At 39.3% G+C, this 25089-nt stretch overlaps 1 protein-coding gene across 2 annotated transcripts in view; it reads left to right on the top strand.

Moving 5' to 3' along the window:
* itga3b (integrin, alpha 3b) overlaps nt 1-23522 on the top strand; it is a 125331-nt gene extending 101809 nt beyond the window's left edge. The window contains exons 17-26 of one of the 2 annotated variants that reach the window (XM_069904667.1): nt 3309-3388; nt 7108-7185; nt 8733-8835; nt 11133-11309; nt 13096-13209; nt 14295-14411; nt 17457-17555; nt 18025-18084; nt 21036-21177; nt 23434-23522. In XM_069904667.1, coding sequence (XP_069760768.1) covers nt 3309-3388; nt 7108-7185; nt 8733-8835; nt 11133-11309; nt 13096-13209; nt 14295-14411; nt 17457-17555; nt 18025-18084; nt 21036-21146 — 939 coding nt within the window. In that variant the 3' untranslated portion in view covers nt 21147-21177; nt 23434-23522. Of the gene's footprint in view, nt 1-3308; nt 3389-7107; nt 7186-8732; nt 8836-11132; nt 11310-13095; nt 13210-14294; nt 14412-17456; nt 17556-18024; nt 18151-21035; nt 21178-23433 lie in introns of both variants that reach the window. The other variant, XM_069904666.1, reaches the window with a different exon arrangement.
* Nucleotides 23523-25089: the final 1567 nt, after the last annotated feature.

Raw genomic sequence — 25089 nt, 5'->3', positions numbered from 1 at the left:
GATGCCCTAAGCACAGCCCAACAATGGTTCTCCCTTGACCCTTCCATTGTCTAACTGACAAGACATTAAGACTCCATAAGTGCTGAATGTGAAATAATAAATTAAAAATTCAATTTTCTTCCAGGCTGGACCCCACAACTATATTAAATATAACCTGTTTTTCTAAAATTTTATTTAACCCTAAATTATTTAACATTAAATAGCAGTAAGCAAATTATTTACTTATAACTAGAGCAATAGGAAAAAAATGCAAATTGTGGTGCCCTAGTAAATCCAGTACTGGAAAAAAAACACTGTGGTCCCCCCTTCCCTTGGTGCCCTAAGCACGTGCTTATTTTGCCTGACCAACCTCCATAACTGACCTATTGCTCCATAAAGAAAGCTGCATGACTTTCTGAGTTTCTCCACCTCTTTTGTGTAAACTACAATCACAGCATCTGCACACTTTCTTGTTTAACTTAATGAAGAGGCAACATGGACATCGAAATTGGTGGGGTGGTGTACAGGGGAAAAGGCTACCTAAGATTACAAGATCTCGATAAGCTGAGAAGGTGGGACAAGAAATGGCAGATGGAATATAACTTGAACAAGTGACCAGGCACTATTTTCGTAATCAGCAAATTGGGCTCAAAGGGGCCATATGATCCATGCTTGTGCTGTTTCTGATCTTCCGATTGTATCTTTCCTCAGTAAATTAGGTGTGGTGTAAGCTTTCGCACAGTTGGTTACATCCTCATCTCTGTCAGAAAGTCATAACTTCTAAAATTTTTTCTATTAAATACTCATTAACAGGATGGTGGTTGGAGATATACACACACACACACACACACACATGATTTAAATAGAAATTGGTTAAGTATTAGTTCTGATATGAACATGAGACAATAGAGAGATATGACAAAAAACATACAGTAGATGTCTTTGTAAAATCTGAGGAGAAAACTAGGGCAATATAAAAGATGTTGATCATCTCCTCAGTCTAAAGTTCTATCAGTTCAATTTGGACTGTCTTGATTCACTTTTCTATGCATTGATTTCTCTAAACCACTAGATGGTGAAAGTACACTTTATCTTGGCTGTTAGCAAACCACGAGTTACCACAGCTTATAAAACTAAATGATTTACAATACTGGTAAAGAATATCATCAAAACTTTAGAGAAGCAAAAGAGTTTTACCTAAGTAACTATTATTGCAATATTAAGATCAAAATAAAAAAGTTAGCCTCTGTGTAAAATTGATTCAGACATGAATTCCAGCCAACATTCTAAACGTAGAGCTAGGTGTTGTTGATCCATCCCCCATCTGTACTTGCCCATCAGATATGGAGGGTTCATTTTTTGAAGGAGAAAAGGGTTGCTAACTTTATATTTCAACAATAGAAGATAGTGTGTGGATGGAGCCTGTTCTGAGTGGGACCAAACTTCTGCCATTAACAACAAGCCCCAGTGTATATTAGAAGAGCCCTGGATAGGCACAGGTTCCATGCGCCAAACTGCTTGTATTAACTCTGAACTCCATATGAAATGATAAATAAGTGAAAAATTAACAAAAAAATATGGAACAGGATCCACCCATTCTGGAAATCTGATTATTAAGCTCAAAATATAAACACTTAGACATTCAGAAAGAATGCATGAAATATTAATTCTAGCTGTAATCTCAAAGGCAAATGTCCCACTCCCCTATGTCAGGAAACTGGACACATTTCCTAAACTGCTGTTCTTTAAAGCATCAGCTTTATCTGAGAATCCTTTGAGTTACAATATACATGCCTTTATCAAACAACAGTAAAATATAGGAAAGAGGCCAAGGATGGTAGTTCAAATAAACTCACAGCCCTTTTTTCCTCTAACAACTCTTTGAAAAAATGCTTTAAAATCCATTTACTGTCAGTGAGAGACTTGTCTAGTCCAAGGTGAGCACCACAAGTCAGTTAGTCCCCCCGATAACATCGGTCTCCACTATCCTGTCCCAGGCTTGTTCCTACCACCTAAGCCCAGTTTGGTGTCTGAAACTCATGGGTGAATCCTACTACCCAGGTTTGTCTATTGTGCTCATGCCTGATGTAAAAAAAACCTTGACACATATTTTGGAACACAGGCCTGGTTTAGCTGGGCCTCGAGGACTGAGAAGAGGCACAAATGATCTTAGATAAACAACTTGTGGGGTGGGGGTGATAGGATGCTAAGGGTGTCTTGAATTTCCAGTGGCAACATGCATGCACCTTTCCAAAGTAAATAAGCTATTGGTGATATCATCTCCTTTTTAAGAAGATGTGGTCATCCAAGAGATATCCCGACTCAACACTCATGGTGTCTATTGATTTAATGGGGAAAAATGGATGTCTCATGGGGTAGCCAAGATACAGAAAATTATCTAAAAAGCAGAAGCATTGGTGTCTCTGCCCCGGTACCAGATTCCCAAGGGCACCCACTACCACTGCTCTGATCAGAATGACAGCTGGAAATACTCCATCCTCAGATTTGTCAACTGTAGATGCTGTAAATGATGGTTAATGATTTTTTTAAATGTCTCAGATATTCAAAAACAAATACAGAATATTAAAAATGATTAAATAATTTCTTAAAAAGTGATAAACACTTTAATCCAGTGGTTCTCAACTTTTTTCATTCCACTCACAGACCATTTTAAGTAATCGCTATGCCATCGGTGCTCTGAGATTAGTAAGGGATGGTTTAAAGTGGTCCATGAGTGGGAAAGGAAGGTTGAGAATCACTGCTCTAGACCCAATTGTCGCTGAAATATTTTGCTTGAGAAAAATTGTCATTGGCCCACTTCCTGTGGAGTTATGAAACCATGCACATAACGAGTCAATTAAGTATGATTAAAACAATGGTTTTCAAACTTTTTCTTTCCACCCACATAACACCTTAAGCAACCCCTTACTAATCACAGAGCATTTATGGTATAGGGAATATTTAAAGTGGTAAGTGAGTGGAAAGAAAAATGTTGAGAACCACTGCATTAATCTGTTTTTTAAAGTGGGTTTGCCCCTAACTCAATCAGCTTTAATAGCATCATGGCATTCTGGATATACTTGTAAACCTCTTTTTTTTTCTAAGACTTACATATATGACAGGTGCATGTGTGAAAATGCCAGACAAGCTGTTGTTTATATTGTTGATGTTTGCTTTTAATGCTGAATAAAAGATAATGTTAGAGAGAAGATGCATAAAATGTAAACTTTATTCGGAAATGTATAAGGGACAGAGGGTCAAAAATATTTAAAGAGGAAAAAATGAGAAATATCAAAGAAAGCTAGTGGATGGTACTTTTGTTTTTGTAGGCTGAAGTCAATATAATCTTGGAAATGAAAGAAATACATCTCCAAGTGAGAGAAATCGAAGTGGGGCTCCAACTTGCAACGTAAGCATTTGTCCATTGTTCATGTGTACAACATGTTTCTTCATTATTATTCCTTTCATCGTTAATTTTTAAAATAAAGTAAACTTTTGAAACCAATCCATTATGGTACGGATGCTGAAAGAATCTTGAACTGTTGCTGCAGCAATTTTGAATTGATTTTGTCACTCAGTGTTATCATAACATAACAATTACAGCACGGAAACAGGCCATTAGGCCCTTCTAGTCCGCACCGAACCAAACACCCCTTTCTAGTCCCACCTCCCTGCACAATGCCCATAACCCTCCATCTTCTTCTCATCCATAGACCTGTCCAACCTTTTCTTAAATAATACAATTGACTCCGCCGCCACTATTTCTCCCGGAAGATGATTCCACACAGCTACCACTCTCTGAGTAAAGAAGTTCCCCCTCATGTTACCTCTAAACCTCTGCCCCTTAATTCTTAACTCATGTCCTCTTGTTTTAATCTTTCCTCCTCTTAACGGAAATAGTCTATCCACATCCATTCTGTCTATCCCTTTCATAATCTTAAATACTTCTATCAAATCCCCTCTCAACCTTCTACGCTCCAAAGAATAAAGACCCAAAGACCTTGACCTACTGACAGACCTTGCAACAACTATATATTAAAAAAATTAAATCCCTGTTCAGAGAGAATACAACAGATCCACCAACTGAAATAAAAAGATTTAATTCTGGAGAGAAAACAAAACTCTATTTCTTGGTCTAAATAAGAGGGTTTCAAATTTTGTGCTGATATAAATTGGGAAGATCTATGATTGATCCTTTGCAATTAAAGGATTTTATGATCACCAAAACAGTAAATCTTGTGCATGGATTTTTTTCTCTCTCTCTTCGGGTATGTGGACATAATTAGTGAGGCCTGCTTGTTTCTATTCTTGAAGTTTTGCGATCTGTCTGAATGGACTGTAAGGAACTCTAGAATTTTGCCTGACACCAGATGGGTTGCAAAGACCTCTGTTCGCCATACTTCGGTTATAGCTCTGGTCCTCCTGGCACTGAAATTTCAGAAAATCAAACCATCCAGCAAATCCTGGAAATCCAAAATAAAGGAAGAAAGTGGTGGGAAGAACTCAGCAGGACTGGCCATATATCTGGGAAGAGAAGCAGAAAATTATGTTGAAGACCCTTTGTCAGAACTGGGAAGGAGAATTGACTTATTCAGCTGTGGGGAGTTGTGTGACGCAGAGTAGAAAGACGTGTCCAGCAGGGCAGTCTGGGTTTGCTCGCAAATTCAAGAGATAAAAAAGGAAAAAGAGAATGAAACAAGCTCAGACAATATCAAAGAGGGGTGACTGATCACTGAAATCATGTTGCCTGAAATGTAGAATTCAATATTGATTCCAGAAGGCTGCAATGTGTTCAGTTAGGAGATGTCATGCTTTACTCAAACTTGCTTTTGGGCCTCATTGTATCAGTACAGGAAGCCAGAGACCAATAAGTCAGACGCTCTAACTCATTGCCTTCTAAAATTATAACAGTCCATTTGGTAAGAGCTAACTCTGGTGTCAGCACTGAACCACCCTCTATTTCATGGATGCAAGACAACTGCTCTCAGACACCTCTTTATACCTTCCTTTGGTTCACAATTCCACCATTGACCATATGGCCATGGACTCCCATATAGCCATAGACTACATTTCATTGGAAATTTTCCCTCTACAATTTCCCATTTCAGCATAGCCCACTTCTATCTCCCACCCAACTCACAAGCTGGATTGCCCTGAAAGATGCATTGCTTCAGCTGCTATGGCCCTGCAGAACTTACTTCTTCCTGCCTTGACTTGATCCTTTCTCCTCTGGTTCAGACCCTTTGCACTTGTATCTGTGATACCACTGATGTCCTTCACCACTTTGACTACTTCCAATTCCCTAATTCTAAGAGCTCATCTTGACCATGAATAGGCAATCCTTTTACACTTCCATCCCACTTTAAGATGGTCTATGAAATCTTCACTATTTTTTCATTTCTCATCTACCCATGGACTCATTCACCTGGTTGAACTTGTGCTCACACCTTGAATAACTGTTCCTTTATCTCCATGTTCTATTTCCTTTCAATTAGTCACCAGATAACTTTGTTTCCATGGTCACCTTTATTTGACCTGATCAGAGACATCCAACCTCCCTCCATCCTTCCTGCAGTTTAACAAGTTTCTTTTTCTCTCCTTCCCCATTCTGATAAAGGATCTTCAGCATGAAACATTAATTCTGTTTCTCTTCCAAAGGACACGGAATGTCCTACTCCTATCTGGGCCTCAAACCATCATCAGTACCCAACACCACACCACTTGGTAATGAAAGTGGTCTCCAGAATCTTAAATTCAACTCAGTTCTCCACCACCACCTCCCTTTCCCATTCCCATTCTACAGGGAACAACATCTCCAACTTTACCTTTCATAGAGAATCATGGTTATCTAATCCTACCCACAATCTCCTGAGTCCCCTTTGGAACCTTGTAATCCACCACATTAGAGAGTTCTGGTTGAAAATATTTTTATAAACACCTCAGCTAATAACTGAGAAAGTGAGCTTCAACTTGCCATGGATAATAAGGGCAATCCTAAATCGAACAAGGAGTTGTCATGGACAATGTGGGAATGTGTTGCATGGGAGAACTTAATTGCCTGGTAGCATCTGTGAAAACCCCAATCAATCCGTCTCGGAGTAATCTTCACTGACTGGCAGACCTTTGGACTAAAATTACAATAGCAATGACAATTTCTGCTCCTAAAGTCATGTGGCCCAGTGATTAGACATAATGGAAGAATAATCCATGATAGTGAAACATAGTGGGAAAGGTATAACTTTAAAATGCATAGAAAATATGGACATGCTGGAACTCAGCAGGTCAGACAGCATCCATAGAAGGCAGTGGACACTTGATTATCTATTGCAGTGGTTCTCTTCTCAACCATTTTCTTTCCACTCATACCATGTTAAGTGATCCCTACGCCATCGGTGCTCTGTGATGAGTAAGGGATTGCTTAAGGTGGTATGTGAGTGGGAAGGGAAGGTTTAGAATCACTACTGTAGACCCAAATATTACTGAAATATTTTGCTTGAGAAAAATTGTCACTGGCCTATTTCCTTTGGAGTTATGAAACTGTGCATGTAACGAGTCATTTAGGTACGATTAAAACAGTGGTTTTCAAACTTTTTCTTTCCACCCACATACCACCTTAAGCAATTCCTTATTAATCATATAGCACCTATGGTGAAGGGATTACTTAAAGTGGTATTGTGAATAAAAATAAAAATGTTGAGAACCACTGATCTACTGCTTTCCATGGATGGGACCTGACCCAATGAATTCCTCCAGCATTTTGTGTGTTGTCCCAGTTTTCCAGCATCTGCTTTCTTTTTTGTTTGCATTGGATATCCTAAATTTATGGTTCTCAACTTTTTTCCCCACTCACATACCACCTTAAGTAATCCCTTATTAACCACAAAGCACCTATGGCATCCTATACTTCCCCTTCTAATCTTCATCTAGATTTCTTCAATACTGTTTGGGAAAGATCCAGCTGAGTGCCACCATGATTCTTTATGAAAATGTAGTTAGAAAGATAATTTTGGCCAATTGCTTAGAAACAAAATCATGTCCCAATCCATGTTACCTGGTGTGGCCATGAAATTAAGAATGGTACCTTTTTGTTTAATATATTCAAGCATTAATTTATTATGTTATCAACAGGGAAAGTGTGCAAGATGATTTACACTTAGTCATGGCATCAATATCCATGGAAATTCAATTACCAATTCACCTAGTTGGGTAAGGTTCTACTTGATCTGTTAAGCATGTCTTCATTTTCTTCGATGCTACAAATCTGATGAGAGATTAGAATTTTTGAACGAAGTATTGTTTTCCCACTACTTGGAGCCTTTTACATAATTAGCCATCTATCAATTGCTGTTGAGCTAGATTCTTGGTGCATAAGATAAACAAGCTGTTCATATTTCCAAACTTTGAATTTTATATATAAAAGCAGATAAATGTAAAATACCATGAATCTACTGATTGAAATGGCAATACTCATAGTTTTTATGTGGCAGATCCAGTGACTTTTTATTCCCCTATTAATCAAGCCAGTTTGTTGTTATTTAAGTTAAGCAAGAAGCCCTGCAGATTCTTAGTGCAATGATTTTTAGTGCAATGCACAAATGTGGAGAAACTCAGCATCCCTAGGAAATAACGGGGAACCAAGTGATGAACAGAAAGCAAACAGGTACCTGAATAAATGATAAGGGAAGGAGGGAAGAAGGGACAGGGGTAGGAGCACAGGCCAATAGGCAAATGGTCACAAGTGGATATGGGTGGGAGGGCAGAAGAGAAAAATGTTTAAAAGTGATAGGGGGAGGGAGTAGTTTACTGAATGGAGAAGGAAGGAGGCAGGGAGCTAGAAAGGAGATGGAGAGATAGTCAAAGAAAGAGAATCAGAGGAGGGGCCTAACAGAAACTGGAGAAGTTGATGTTAATGCCATCTGGTTGGAGAGTGCTCAGATTGTGTTGTTCCTCCGATTGATGGTGGCCTCAATTTTGTGGTGCGTGAGGCCAAGGACAGATGTGTTGGTTTGGGAATGGGGTGTGGAATTGAAATGGTTGGCCATTGGGAGGTCCGCATTATTGCATCAGACAGAGCAAAGGTGTTCACCAAAACTACCTGGATGCAGTAGATGACCCATGCAGACTCACAAGTGAAGTATTGCTACACTTTGATGAATGTTTGAAGCCCTGAATGGTGCTGAGTGAGGAGGTGTGGATGTAAGTGCAGTATTTCCTGCAGTCACAGGGGTAGGTACAATATGGACAATTAGTGGGAAGGGTTTTGGATGAGGGAGTTATGGAGGGAGCACTCCTATGGAAAGCAGAGTGGGGAACAGCATGTGAAGGGATGTGATCAAGGTGATTGTGGGAGCTGGTTGTGTTGTAGAAAATATCTGTAGAGAGTTTGCGCTCAAGATGGCGACAGAGATTGAGAAAGGGGAAAGTGTTGCCAGAGATGGACCAAGTGAATTTGAGGTTGGAGTGAATATTAGCAGCAAAATGGTAAAATTGATGACCACATCATGGGTGCATGAGGGCAGTACCAATGTAGTGGTCAATGTAACGGAGGTAGAGTTGAAAAGCCTGTGTTGGCTTGTAGCATGGATTACTTCACATAACCAACAAAAAAGTAAGCACAGATGGGACCCATTTATGAGCCAAGTTTAACATGTCCTTATGTTATCAAATCTATGTTACTAAATGAGTCAATTGAACCCTCACTGGAGCATGGGATGTGCAATAAAACTCCTATTTTTTTTCCTCTCTCACATCAGGGAACGAAACAATATGCAGACGTACTACAGTGGTACGGTCATGGGTGAAAGTGGAATGAAGACATTTGATGATGTGGGAAGTCCTGTGGAGTTTACTTTTCTGGTGAGAGAATATTATGACATTGTTCTGTTAATCTTTGGCTTGGCTTCGCGGACGAAGATTTATGGAGGGGTAATGTCCACGTCAGCTGCAGGCTCGTTTGTGGCTGACGTCCGATGCGGGACAGGCAGACACGGTTGCAGCGGTTGCAAGGGAAAATTGGTTGGTTGGGGTTGAGTGTTGGGTTTTTCCTCCTTTGTCTTTTGTCAGTGAGGTGGGCTCTGCGATCTTCTTCAAAGGAGGTTGCTGCCGGCTGAACTGTGAGGCGCCAAGATGCACGGTTTGAGGCGATATCAGCCCACTGGCGGTGGTCAATGTGGCAGGCACCAAGAGATTTCTTTAGGCAGTCTTTGTACCTCTTCTTTGGTGCACCTCTGTCTCGGTGGCCAGTGGAGAGCTCGCCATATAACACGATCTTGGGAAGGCGATGGTCCTCCATTCTGGAGACGTGACCTACCCAGCGCAGTTGGATCTTCAGCAGCATTGATTCGATGCTGTCGGCCTCTGCAATCTCGAGTACTTCGATGTTGGTGATGAAGTCGTTCCAATGAATGTTGAGGATGGAGCGGAGACAACGCTGGTGGAAGCGTTCTAGGAGCCGTAGGTGATGCCGGTAGAGGACCCATGATTCGGAGCCGAACAGGAGTGTGGGTATGACAACGGCTCTGTATGCGCTAATCTTTGTGAGGTTTTTCAGTTGGTTGTTTTTCCAGACTCTTTTATGTAGTCTTCCAAAGGCGCTATTTGCCTTGGCGAGACTGTTGTCTATCTCGTTGTCGATCCTTGCATCCGATGAAATGGTGCAGCCGAGATAGGTAAACTGGTTGACCATTTTGAGTTCAGTGTGCCCGATGGAGATGTGGGGGGGCTGGTAGTCATGGTGGGGAGCTGGCTGATGGAGGACCTCAGTTTTCTTCAGGCTGACTTCCAGGCCAAACATTTTGGCAGTTTCCGCAAAACAGGACGTCAAGCGCTGAAGAGCTGGCTCTGAATGGGCAACTAAAGTGGCATCGTCTGCAAAGAGTAGTTCACGGACAAGTTGCTCTTGTGTCTTGGTGTGAGCTTGCAGGCGCCTCAGATTGAAGAGACTGCCATCCGTGCGGTACCGGATGTAAACAGCGTCTTCATTGTTGAGATCTTTCATGGCTTGTTTCAGCATCATGCTGAAGAAGATTAAAAAGAGGGTTGGTGCGAGAACACAGCCTTGCTTCACGCCATTGTTAATGGAGAAGGGTTCAGAGAGCTCATTGCTGTATCTGACCCGACCTTGTTGGTTTTCGTGCAGTTGGATAACCATGTTGAGGAACTTTGGGAGGCATCCGAGACGCTCTAGTATTTGCCAAAGCCCTTTCCTACTCACGGTGTCCAAGGCTTTGGTGAGGTCAACAAAGGTGATGTAGAATATCAACTACCTTGTAAAACACCCATGGCAGTTATTTGCAACCTTTTTTTTCCATTCACATTCCACCTTAAGTAATCCCTTACTATCCAGAGCACCTATGGCATAAAATGGCCATAGGTGTCATCCTATGTCATAAAATGGCCATAGGTGTCATCCTATGTCAAAGGTGCTCTGTGGTTCGTAAGAATTTACTTAAGATGGAATGTGAGTGGAAATAAAAGGTTAAGAACCACTGACCTATAGGAAAGATTCCATTACTTGCTGTTCATAATAAAAATCATCAAAATTTAATAATGTGTGGTATTAACATTGCTACAACTTGTAAGTAATGGAAAATACATCCAGCATCACTGAGCAAATATTGAAAAGCGAGAGAGTCACAACAGGTCAGGCATCTTCCGTGGAGGGAAATGATCTGTTCACATTTCAGGTCAGACCCATTTCCCTCCATGGATGCTGCCTGACCTGCCGAGTCCTTCCAGCTTGTCCTTGGTGACAGCATCTATGATTCTCGTGTTCTTCTTTTCACAATGAAGAATTTTATACTCGAGAAATTATGTATTTCCATATTTAACCTTTTACAGCAGCCATTCTCAACCCCCTTAGGCCCAAGGTTTATCAGCCCCCTTCCATGTGAAGCAGTTCTTTAGTTGGTTTCTTCTACCGATTACATTTTAAAAAATTACAAATATTTTATGATTTCAGTCCGTGGGCCCTGTTGAGAATGACTGCTGTGCAGGATATTACTTTAGCTGGAAAGATGAGATAACTTAAAGCAGTTTTCAAAAAGAAGTATGTAATAGAATGTTTTAATGGCTACAATACCTTGATATTCTATCCCAGTAGCTGACATGTTAGGCGTGTCATACTAATACTTCTGTACTATACTTCTAAACAGGTGAATAATAATGGAGAGCCTTTGGGTGACTTAGGAATACTTTACATTAATTTTTATTGGCCATATGAAATCAGTAATGGGAAGTGGTTGCTGTACCTCACTGAAATTGAAATGAATGGAACAGAAGACCAGTACTGTATCCCAGAGGGGAAAATTGTGAATGAACTAAATTTACAGGTATTTGGATATTTTCTCCATTTTTATCATTGCAATTAAATGTTTAACCAACTCCAGTGATTTTTTTTTTGCAGCTATTTGAATTATCTCCAAACATCACAGGAATTACTTAGTCCTGCAAAGTTCAATACAAATACTCAAATATTAGGTGAAAATATAAGTTCATTATTTACTAATTTGCTGAGAGTTTAAAGGTTATTTCCTTGCAAAATGGGGTCTTACTTTAACCTAGTTATGGAGAGAAGCAGTGTGGGAACACCCAATCTGTGTCAACCATCAAACACTCATTTACACATCCTACATTGATCCTTTTCTTTTAATTCCGTGCATATTCTCAGCTATCCCAGCTTCTACCAGTCACTGAGACATGAGGGGTGATTTACAATGGCCAATGAACCTTCGAGAACAGTACAGGCCCTTTGGCCCTTGATGTGGTGCCAACCTATATATTCCTTCCTAAAAAAAGTACTAAACCCTCCCTTCCCCATTACCTTCTCTTTTCTCCATGATCACCTCGGATCGTCTTGGAGAAGGCATGTTGGATTTGGACAATGGAAATGCTAGAGTGCCAAATTAAGATGGTGAGGGGAGAATGGGAATGAGGGAATTGTGGGGGAAGGATTTAATGGTGTATATCCTTTGAATTATGCCTTAGTACAATAGAGACAGAGGCAGCAACAATCACAAGGGTCCAAGTGCCACAGACTGGTTCAGGCAGCTTGTGCTATACTAGGACATCAGTCTGTCATACTGCTTTGAAAAGTAATGTTTAGATTGTACTACATGTTTAGATTGTACTACCTAATGTGCCATTTTCCAATGATTTAGCGGTAATAATTTTCACTGAGAAAATTGGAATTGTGCAGCATTTCTGCATTTTTACATAGAAATCGAGTAAGTTTGTGAATCTTTCAGCTGCTCCAGATAGTGACGAGATAAAGGAGTAAGCACACCGAAACGCTGGAGGAACTCGGTCGGTCTTTTCAGCACCCGTAGGAGACAAAGAGATAGTATATTGCCGACCTACAGGATACAGAGAAACAGGAGTATTAGCTGAGGAATAGCTTCTTCCCAGAGGCAATGAGAATGCTGAATGACCAAAGGAAGTGGTCACAGTAACCATCATTGAGACTCTCTTATGCACAGAACAATATTTATTTATTTAAATACTTGTCTTGCATTAGTTGTCTATATGTGTGTTATGTCTGGTTGTGTGTTTGCATGTTTTGCACCAAGGACCAAGAACGCTGCTTTGTCACGTTGTACTTGTACAATCAGTTGACAATAAATTTGGCCGTCTTCACTCAAAACTGCATTGGCATTGTATGCAGAACATGGCAAGCTTTGTGAATCTGTTGAGCCATCGAACAATGGATGAGCAAACAGCTGGGACCTGATATTGGTCAATAATCAATCTTTATCTATAATCTGGCACATTATCTTTTGCTAAAAATCAAGATATTTTTAATTTAATTTAGACATGCAGCACAATAATCAGCCATTTTGGCCTTTGAGTCCATGCTGCCCAATTTACACCCAATTAATTTACAACCCCCGCTACGTTTCAAACAGTTGGAGGAATCCGGAGCCCCCGGGGAAGACCCACGCAGACACAGGGAGAACGTTCATACTCCTTATGGATAGCGAGTGGATTCTAACCCCAGTCCTGGTCGATGTCACTGTAAAGGCGTTGTGCTAACCGCTACGCCAACTGTCTTGCCCTTGTTTCAACAAAATTGGCCTTTATGTTGTGAGATTAATATTCACTCTGAAACTTTTACTTCAGATGAATAATCAAACAAAACGCCCAGAAAGAACAAGACGGGATGTGGGACCAGCAGCTTCTAAAGATCTCAGAAATTTGGCTACAGTGAAAAAAGGAAAAGGCAATTTACAATTAGTAAGTATACAATCAGGAAACTTTGAACTAATCATCAAAACAAAATTTATACTTCTGATTTTTCTTGAAAAAAAAAATTGGTGAGTATGAAATCCTATATAATTGTGACATTTTTCTGGAACTTGAAATATGGACATCCGCTCGAGACAATTTCTTAAAATATGAACAGTGGGAGACAGAACCTCTGGTCCATGAAGTGAAAAATGTCCTTGAAACACACTGAAAATTATCTGTTTACCTGAATGGAAATGCAAAGCAAGACTGAATAATCTGTGAAAAGGAACATGGGAAATTGCAAGACTTCCAAATAGTCCAGAAGATCACCCTTGTCATAAATTATTTGCCACATATGAAATGTCAGCATCGAAGTGCTGTGCAAGCAAGAGGTCCAATTATGGTAGATAAAATAAAATGTCTGTATATGAGTTATTCTGATCAATAATAATTGGAATTGGATGCCTTTTTTATATATTTATTTTCCACAAAAATACTTTTATGTTAATATTATCTCTGATTGCCCTTGAGAAGGTGACGGTAGAGAGCTGGAGTCCTTCCGTTAAAGATATTCCTACATTGCTTTTGGTTGGGGAGCTCAATGGTTTAAAATCAACAACCATGAAAGGGCTGAGATTTATTTCAAAGTTGGGAAGTTCAAAGTTAGAGGGAAAGCTAAGAGTGGAGCTTTTCCACTGGCACCTCTGCACTTGTCCTTCTCAGTGATAGAAATCACTGGGAAGTGCGGATGGAGCAGCATTAATTAGAGATGTGGTGCAATTTTCACATGCTACGCATTGTGGACATTGTGTTCTCATAATGAGGGAGTGAATGTTCAGAGTGGTAGTTGGAATGGTAATTAAATGAGCTGCTTTGTCCAGGTGGCATTATGTTTCTTGAGATGCTGTTCCAGGTAAAAATTTGTGAACATCAGAATCTTAATTTTATAAAACACTTTAGTGAGGCATATGAAACAGTGTTTACTAATTGGTTTCGTTTTATGATTTCATCTATATTGTATAGATATAAAATTCCAAACAGATTGTATTTATATGTCTGTAACATGCTATTTCACATTTTGTTTTTAACAGGAATGCAAAGACAAACACACAGCCCGGTGCAAGCGATTCAATTGTCTTCTACGTAATATGACTAAAGAGGCCACAGTTACACTCAAGGCACGACTGTGGAATAGCACCTTTCTTGAGGTACAGATCAAATCCTGCAAACGTGCAGGACTATGCCCTCTTGAGAGCCACTTCCAGTGTTGATCTGCAGGTCAATTATTAACAAGTACAAGCTCTGATTAAATGCCTCACTAATCCTTTGCCTTTTACCCTCTGTCATCCTCCCACTTACTCGATTTGCATCCAGCTACTCCCATTGGCACCTCTGTGCTTGAATAATCCAAATGAAACTGAGCATGCATTCTTATTTCTCCATCCGTGAAACAGTACACTGATTTACTATCTATTCTGTGAATAATATGTATTTAAAGCAAACATGAAAGATTATTTGAATATCAGGAGTAAGAATGAGTCTTAATTGATTAATAAAGACAGTTTTACCTAAGATTGTAATTGCAAAATTACAAAATAATGGATTGAGTATATTAAATTTAATTTTCTTTAATAAACGTAGGCATACAGCACAGTAACAGGTCCTTTTGGCCCACAAGCCTGTGCTGCCCAGTTACATCCAATTTATCTACACCCCCAATGATTTTTGCACAGTAGGAGGAAACTGGAGGAAACCCACTCAGACGTGGGGAGAACGTATAAACTCCTTACAGTCAGTGCAGGATATGAATCCAAGTCCCGCTCGCTGGCGCTGTAACAGCGTTGTGCTTACCGTTACTTTAATCATGCCACCCCAAACTCTCTAACTCTTGCGTGTAACTCCTAATTACCCAAATAACGTGCATATTGCTACTCTTCTCACGGTGACCTGATGCTTTGGAAACTAGTCCAGGTAACCTTCCTTTTCAGGTGCTAGACAATCTAAAGACCTGATGCAGTGCACAAGGTGCAGGTAGGCATTTATGGCTAGATGAGAACTGCCCAAAATTTTGAATAAGAATTATGGCTTTAACAGTTCAATGTTAGTGAAAAACAAAATACCGGTATGTGATCACAATATGATTAGTTTCTCCTTGTTCAATCTCAAAGATGTGTTGCTACTTTGGTGGAGTAAAGCAAATTACAGCAGCTTGAGGGAGGAACTGGCCAAAGGGATTACAATTGGGAAGACAGCAGAACAACAATGGATGGAATTTTGAGGAGAAATAAGAAAGGTGCAGGAATGGATACACACCAAAAAGGGGAAATATTCAAATAATGTCACAACTCTGGCTAACAAGGGAATCAAAGCCAGCATAAAAGCAAAAGAGAGGGCATATAAGAGAGCAAGAATTAGTGGGCACATAGAGGATTGGGGAGTTTTGCAGAAGGTAACGAGGAGGGAAACATCAGGGAAGTGAGTGCAATTACTATTTCAAGGGAGAAGATGCTCAAAAGGTTGAATGGTCTAAAATTAGATATGTCACCTGATGGATTGTACCCAAGTTCTGACAGAGTAGCTGTTGGGATTGTAGAGGTACTGGTAATGATTTTTCAAGAATCAATAGATTCTCGCAAGGTCCCAGAGTATTGGAAAATTGCAAATATCATCCCATAACTCAAGAAGGGAGGGAGGCAACACAAAGAAAATTATAGACCAGTCAGCCAGATATCAGTGGTTGGGAAGAAGTTGGAGTGGATTATCAAGGCTGAGGTTATAGAGTATTTGGAGGCACATGATAAAATAGGCCTTAAGGGAAACCCTTGCTTAACAAACCTAATAGAATTCTTTAAAAAAGTGACAAGCAGGATACTTAAAGGGGATGCAATGGATATTGAACATTTGGACTTTTAGAACATGAGTCTACTTAACAAGAGCATATGATATAACAGGAAACATGCTAGCTCAAGTATAGCATTGGCTGATTGGCAAGAAACAGAGAATCAGAATACAGGGATCATATTCTGGTTGGCTGTCAGTTGCTAGTGGCATTCCACAGGGATCGGCCTTTGGGGCCGCTTCTTTTCATATTGTACATCAATGATTTAGATTGTGGAATGAATGGCCTTGTGGCCAAGTATGTAGATGGTACGAAGGTAGGTGGAGGAGCAGGTGTTGAGGAAGGGTGGAGGCGGCCAAGGGGACTTGGGAGAATGGGCAGAGAAGTGGCAAATACAGTGACAGAAAGTGTACGTCCGTGCACTTTGGTCGAAGAAATAAACAGGCAGGTTTTTTTTAAAAAAAGGAAGAAATTTGAAAATTCCCAGATGCAAAGGGACTTGGGAGTACTAGTGCAGGATAGCCTGAAGATAAACTTGCATGATGAGTCAGTAGTGAAGAAGACAAATGCAATACTGCCATTAATTTCAAGAGGAATAGAACACAAGACCAGAGATGTGATGTTGAAGTTTACAAGGCACTGGTGAGACATCACTTGGAGTATTGTGAGCAGTTTTGGGCTCTTCATTGAAAAAAGACGTGCTGACAGAGAGGGTTCAGAGGAGGTTCATAAGGATGATTCTAGGAATGAAAGGGTTATCATTATGAGGAATGGTTAATGGCTCTTGACTTGTAATAACTGAGGAATGAGAGAGGAACTCTGAAACATTTTGAATATTAAAAGGCAATGGATAGAGTCGATGTAGAATGTTGTTTCCCATGGTGGGAGAGGCTAGGATAAGAGGCACAACTTGAAGGGTATCTACTTAAAACAGAGACGTGGAGAAATTTCTTTAGCCAGAGGTTGGTAAATCTGTAAAATTTGTTGCCACAGGTGATTTTGGAGATTAAGTTAATGGGTATAATGCAGAGATTGGTAGGTTCTTGATTAGGCAGGGCATCAAAAGTTATAGGAAGAAGGCCAGGCAGTGGGGCTGAGTGGGAAAATGGATCAGCTCATGATTGAATGACAGGACAGACCTGATTGGCTGAATAGTCTTATTTCTGCTCCTGCATCTATCCTGGCACTGAACTTGTCTCAAATCTTGCAAAAGATCACATCTTATGACTTTGGGTCTTATTAAGGCCAACTAAATGATACTTGAGGTATTAAACTCTCTGTGCTACTACATTTTTCTAGCACTAGTCTCCCATGCAAAACATTTTCTTGGCTCCTTTTGCTGAAAATGTTTGTCAAGCTGCTGACAAAGTTCTAGGTCATAACTTTTTAAAAGCACTTCATTTGTTTTCTCTAGGAATTCAGGGACTATAGCCGGATTTCTGTGCATCTGGATGCTTCCTTGCACCTAAGGACCAATGTCTCCACTATCAAACTGAAAATATCAAATGCAAATGTGAGTCCTTTTTGACCATGGTCATGAATCACAGTCCATATTTTTAAAAGGGATGTTGAACTTTAAAGCGACTAATTAATATGAGCCATCTGAAATAATCAAATCGAACAACTTGATGTTTAAAGGAGTAGAATTTCTTTCAGCACTTTACATAAGTAGTAGCGAACAAAATTTAACATAAAGATCTATAATGATTGTTTGGTCTTAAAGAGTGGAAATGAGGGAATCAATTTGAACACTTGAACCATAAAGACTCGGTTGCCTTGGTGTAAAAATGAGCACCGGAACTGGAAGATTGCTATGGTTTTAAAGGGTTGTGGGCTGGAGCAAGTTAGAATTGTGCAGGCATTGGGAGGGTTCATAAGCAAATCTGAGAATTTTAAACACAATTGGGGAGAAAATTTTCCGTTGTCTCTTATGTTTTGTGATTCGTGCTCCGCTTCTGAAATTTATGTTCTGTTTAATCCAGGTAATCCTCAATGTTGAGTCCCAAGTTGATGAAGAACCACCTTATGTGATCTCAGAATGGGTAATCATAGTGGCTGTGCTTGCAGGGATTGTACTGTTGAGTGTCATAATACTCTTACTGTGGAAGGTATGTCATTCAGCCTGCAAGTATTCTGTAAATTTGGGGCATTAATTAGCCGCAGCAGCCATGAGGAACAAGAGCTGGAAAAAAACTTACGACACAGAGAGGATAACTGACAATGCCACAATCTGGATCCTTCTCAGTTTCTTCTTACAGAGAGATAATACTTGGAGGGAAATATTCACACATTATCAATCCAGTGAACAATTTCTATAGTTGATATACATTAATGTATCACTCTTCTGTCACCACAGTTCATGTCATGCAATGCTCCTTTAAGCACTGAAGAATATTTTTATGGTATAAAATAAACAATGAAATTGATGGAAGATATATCAAGGGACATTCATGAGATGAGGCTGTGATCGGAGGCTTGATTGTGAAATAGATCAGCAAATCATCGAGCATTTGTAAAGTGCTCAATGAAATTATTTATAACCTATTAGTGTGTGGATTTGATATGACATGAGTGAAACACAAAAGTCTGCATACACTGTGATTGTAGTAAAAACACTTCGAAATGCTGAAGGAACTCGGCCAGTCTTTGCTGCATCATAGAAGATAAAAGATGTCTTGCTGACATTTCGGGCCTGAGCCCTTCCTCAAAGAATAAACAAAGAAAGCTTTCTTTGAATAAATTATTTGAATATACATTTCGATTCAGGAAACATCCTGATGAACCTCTTCTCCCAAGCAATTGCATCCTTCCTATAATGGGGTGACCAGATCAGCACACAATATTCCAAGCCCGGTCTCACCAAAGTTTCAGACAGCTGCAACATGACTTCTTGATTTTTATATTCCAGTCCCAGACCAATGAATGCTTCTTTTTCAGCTGATCACCTTTTGCTGCCATTTGCAGGGAGCAATAGATTTGCACTCCATGATCCTTCTGCAGGACAAGCAGCTGCATTGTAGTAAATAGGAAACGATTTGAATTCACTGATCAATTTTGCACAAAAAATTCACTCTCTAGTCAACAGCGAGGGAGAAGGCTTGAGGGTGCAAGGAAGATAAAGGTGGTCTGGTTAGTAGAGTGGAAAAAAGTTAAAGGAATTCAACCTTCTGAAGTATGACACAATATATTTGGGAGGGTACAAGAAGACCAGGGAATACAAAATAAATGAGTGTAGAGCGGTTTGATAAAAGGCATTTGCAATATCCTTCTTTATTTGCCAATAAATAGAACACAAGAGTGTTGCTAGGAGACCAGTTGGACCAGAGGTGAGTATAAATTTCAGTATTAGTTGCCAATGAGAGTGAGGATGAGATTCAACGAGAAAGGGAGCAGAGTTGATTTATAAGGGGATTAGAAAGGACTGGTAACTTTTAGCTATGAAGAAAGATTGGATAGGATATGGTTTATTCCTTTGGAACTGAGGAGGCTGAGGGGAGATGTAGTCAGAAAAAAAATAACAAGGTCTTTACTAAGTATCCTAAGTATACTAAGGAATTAGGGGATATGGGGAGAAGGCAGATAGGTGGAGTTAGGTCATAAATTAGATCAGCCATGATCGTATTGAATGGCGGAGCAGGCTCGATGGGCCATTTTTGGCCTACTCCTGTTCCTATTTCCTATGTTCCTATGTTCCTTTATTGGAAACCAAGAAATGTCCATTTATATTCATTGCTGAAGCATTAGAGAAGATAAAATGAGAACTATTTTTACTTAGCAAGTTTGGAATTTATTCTCCAAATTGATGTTGGACAAAGCCACATCACGTTTAATTTGATGTTGGAATATTCCATTTCACCTTCACGGACCAAATTTGGAGCTGACTTCAAGATACATTTGCAGGCCTAATAACCTGGGAATCATTTCAAAAAAATTTTTTTGAAATACATTCTGCCAAAGGATCCACATCTTCCATGATGGCAGAATTTGATTTCTGCTGTCATGGATTATATATAATAAGATTGGCCTTCTTCAATCATAATTATGTTTAGAGAGAATACTTTTGTGTTTACACGATTAAATAGTGGAGGAACTCGGCAGATCTCACAGCGTCCATATGAGATAAAAATATACAGTACGTTTCTGCATATCCAAAGTTCTGAATACCGAAAAGATCCATTAACTGAACTTTATTGCGGTGCCGACATTACGTCACAAATTGAAAAAAATGTATCACCCGACTTGCCCATGTGGGGCTCTGATGCTCTGTTGGTGCCAGTTTGGTGGTAAGAAAGCTCAGAACCAGCCAGGAAGACAGACGCCGAATGGGTAGATATTGGCTCAGAAAAGCAGGCTGGAATCTCGAGCCATCAGTGAGGGACTGGAGGATTATGCAGCACATGGGGAGAAATTAGGTACAAGGGTCCTCGTTTCAGGTAACTCCCTCCCCTCTCTCTTTCCATTTATTCTTTACCCTCCGCTATCCTTGGTTTACAAACTGCCTGCCACTGTCTCCCAGCTGCAAGCTGTCGGAAGAATTCTTTGTCTCAGCGACATTAAGGAGAGCGGCCTCCCGGACACGAGTGGGGACCTCAGGCTCCCGGGCAGGAGTGGGTACTTCCGGCTCTCGGAGAGGAGTGGGGACCAGCGGTGATGGGGAGGTGACAGGGATCAACGACAGCAGTTCGAGTGGTGTCAGGAACTGGCAATGGCTGATACTACAATGCTGTTTTTGGGTTTTTTTCCCGGTTTTGTTCCATTTCAGATACGTGGAAACGTACTGTATAACTAATGTTTCGGCCCGAAGCCCTTCAACCAGAAACCTTTACCTCGTATGGAGGCTGTGAGATCTGCTCAGATCCTCCAACATTTTAGTGTTTTCACTACATTCATAGCATCTGAAGACTTTTGTGTTGCATTTGTGTATTTGTGCTTTGTTTTGTTAAATACTTCTTGTTTTGTTGACATTTTAATTGAATAACTTCCTTCTTTATAGTGTGGTTTCTTCAAGAGAGCGAATACACGAGCTATGTACGAAGCCAAAGAGCAAAAGGCTGAAATCAAGATTCAGCCTTCAGAAACTGAGCGCCTTACTGATAATGACTAGTGCTGGTCAACCTCACCACCTGCACATTTTGGTAATAGAGAGTGACTGAATAAGGTTGGGTAGGGAGGTGTTTGGGATCTATTATTTTGTAATCCTCCACAGGGTTGCCCCTTGGTTATTCTTTATATAAAAAGCAATTTAATCCAAGAGTTGCTCTGGTTTCTTTCAACATCTCAACTTGTTGCAGAAATTAGCTAATTTTAAAATATTTTTGTTATTTTGGAAATCTAATCACTGGAATATTTGTTTTTGTATCTTTTCCTCCACACTTCTAAAATAACAGTCAATTAAGAAATGAACTGTCTTTGCACAATTTTAAAGAAGTCATTCCTCAACTTTTAATCGCTACATCTTCCGTCTGGAATTCCCTTCCTAAATGGTGTCAGTCTCTTACCACTCTGAAGCTAACCTTAAAACCTAGTTTACTGGCCTTGTCTTTGGTTGCCTGTTCTGACAATTCCTTAGAATCATAAAAACTTATGGTGCAGAAGAGGCCATTCACCCAGCAAGTCCAAACTGGTCAAAAACCAACACTAGGTTTATCCCAGTTTCCAGATTTATGAGGCTGACTGTCAAATGTTGTTAGGTAGTATGCAAGGATTCTTGGGAACTATTTCCACATCAAATGAGCTCTGTAAAATATTATTGCCGACTGAGTCAAAGCAAATGACTTGGGAAGGAAGAGAGCTGGTTCTTAAATTCTGACCCACAACTATGTCACCAGAACCAAATGTTTTCACAGAAGACAATGCTATCCAGCTTTGTCCCATTTTCCTGGTGTTTTCCTCAAGGTTCAGTAATGATATTGCCAAAAACAAATCTATGCTAATTAAATCAGCTGTTTGACAGAGGAAAGATTAAATGTAAGAACACAATGCTGGAAAAATTCAGCAGGTTAAACAGTGAACTTTGTGGAGCATCCTGAACTTTCCAAGAATCTCTGGAATAACTGTCCATCCATGATGATCAGATAGTGTGTCGGAGCAATGGTTGAATTTTACATCAAGTTTAGGATCATTCTTGCAATTGTATTGAACTATCCAGTTGAGAAATGGCTGGGCAATAAACATTTGTCTTCTGAAGCTCATGGCATTTTAAAAATATATTTTAAAGCCTAAACAAGTTAATTAATAACAAGAATGTTGTTATTTATCTTGGAAATATTATAGTATATAATCAATTTAGAAAAAATGAATTGCATTAATGATGCTCATTTTTAAAACTGGAATTGCTTAGATTATTTCCTTTCTCCACTATATTTGCAGTATATTTTGAAATGCCATTAAATTTGATAGCGATCAAAATGCTAACTAATGTTATGTGCTAAATGTAATTTTTTTAATTGTTGCCCAAAAGAAATCCAACGAAAAGAGACTACTTTATTGTGTTTAATTTACAACTGTTGTTTTCATGCTTTATCCTTTACAAGAAACAGACTAATTCTCTAAGTTCCTTTTTCTAACAGATGCCTGGGTTTTCTAATTCTTTTTCTAAATTTACTAATTGTACTTTTTTAATCCTGCTGACAGATGATCTCTTTGTAATCTTCATATTGCCTAATTTCCTCTTTTGATTACAGTGAGCTTTCTTGAAAAGATTTGTATCATAGTATGTTATGTTTACTCGCCTCTCATTTTCTTTTTAACATTTTCCTAAATGTTGCTGGAATCGACGGTTCTATTTATTAGTTAGCACTTTTAAAATGGTTTCAAATTAAAACCAGTGTTCTCAATTTTCTTTGCTTATTTTCTGACACAAAGACTTCAGAATTATGAGTAATTTTTCCTCTCATTAAGCCACAGCTCAAGATCCTACTTTGCTCTGTATTCAGTTCACCATGTATACTCTTTCACTCAACATTCCTGATTAAGTCTTCATTGATCAAGCCCCTGAGAATGGAATTCTCTTATTAATACCTTGAAACCATCAATTATCTCTATTTACATCTTCAAAACCTCCTGAAAACTTCTCTCCTCAACTATACCTTACCTAACTCTTATTTAATAACCATTCTCCTTCATCCTCTAGCTTCTCTATCTTTCCTGTTGAGGTCAGCTAAATCACCACAAAATCTGAGAATCATATCTGGACTAGATTGTTCTGTTTTTACCAAATGAAGGTCAATGAACCTGATTTCATTATTTTTAATCTTCTAAAAATGATGTTGGTTATCCATAGGTAGCAAACATAGCAAAATGATATTGGAATTAGTCAGTCATTACTTTAAAAGAACATTTCACTCTTAAGTGCCAAATAACTTTCCATGTGACTTTTCTTTCCTGAACAGTGTGGCTTCTTCAAGAGAACAAGATACTACAGGAGTATGCCAAAGTATCATGCTGTGAAAATCCGCAAAGAAGAACGTTATTTTATCACAGAAGGCTTTACAAAGAAGACCCAGAAGAAGCAATGGGTAACGAATTGGAAAGAAAAGGACAAGTACCAGTGATTGCTTCTTCCTGGATCTATAAGTGGCCATCCTGCTGTATCCAAACACTTTCCTAGCAAATATTACTTGGAACTTGACCTGTGTACAAACATTTCTGTTCATGTTACATTAGTTCTATTTATGATAACTTATGTTTCAGCCAAATTCAAGAAACATATATGAGATATTGTTTGTAAAGCACAGTGGGAACAACTTGGAATATTCAATGCCTTTTGAAGCTCACCTATGAGCTATTGATTAGTGCAGAAGCATGGTTTTCCCAGATTAGATTAGGTAAAGACTTCAATGCACTGAAAATACAGAAGGGCAAAGCTGATAGAAGAGTTTGTTGGTTGGAGGGTTGAGGTAGGGCTGATTGTAGGTTGGACTAAATGCATTAATTTACACAAAGAACAGGGCAGTCATCACCACTTTATGAAAAAAATGTCATTGTGCTGTAATAGTTTTAACTCTAGAATAATATCAGTTAATGTTTAATTTATTGTGTTAAAAGGGAAGATGGGTCCATTTAAAATAGTTTGTGGGTTAGAGTATTTTAGTTGAAAATCAGTTGACGAGCTCTTGGAAGGGTTGCAGCCAGCTACAGTTCTTTTATTTCCTCCTCTCCCCATGCCAAAGAACATTACAAAGTAAATGGGAGCAACACAAACTGCATTCTGGTTAGCTGATGTTGGTGTTGCATGTTCTCCTTTGTCCCACACTGAAACCCATGAAAGAACTACTTCCAAGATTGTTACAGATGTGATGTGACCTTTACATTTGTGCACTATCTACTGAATAACAATTGCAGAAAGTGTATCATTCTATGATAAACAATAATTAAAAACAAGTGACAAGGAAAGACAGTTTTACCAAAACATTTTCTGTGATTGCCATGTAAATCCTTTGGTTTCTCTATTGTCTTTGATAGATGGTACTATTTTTAAATTGCAATCCGTGCACTAGTATCAAGGATACAATTACCAATGTGTTTTCGGGATATTAGTGGGGAAGTTTGATATTGTTTATCACTTCAGATTGAGGTACTAATGGATCCATACTTTACCATTACTGTCTGCTGCCTTGAGAACCAAGGTTATGTGAAGAAGAGGAGTCGGCCAGGTATTTTATCTCTCCATTTTAGTTTTTTAAATTACATTTAATTGCTCATAAACACTCTTATTTTTAACAGAAAAGCTACTATGACAAGATGAAAGTGAATGCACAGGGATTAAAGCAAAAGCCTAGCTTTTTCTTGCTCACTTTGACAATCAGAATAACATTGTCAACTCCAGTGGTAACTATTCCAAATACTTGCTTCTCCATCGCTGCACCCCCTTCCCATTGCCCAAACGGGTAAACTGCTTATAGGACTCTCCACAGAAAGTTAATAAATATAACATGTGGTAGGTTATCAATTACAAGGTCATGAGTGCATCTATGTAGTGATACATCTGTTCAAGTTGACAACACAAAGTAAGAAACAAGTGACCAGTTAACGATACTTTGCACAGA

Source organism: Narcine bancroftii, chromosome 12 (genome assembly GCF_036971445.1).
Source record: "Narcine bancroftii isolate sNarBan1 chromosome 12, sNarBan1.hap1, whole genome shotgun sequence".
NCBI classification, from domain to species: Eukaryota; Metazoa; Chordata; class Chondrichthyes; order Torpediniformes; family Narcinidae; genus Narcine; species Narcine bancroftii.
This window is presented reverse-complemented; position numbering and strand designations above follow the sequence as displayed.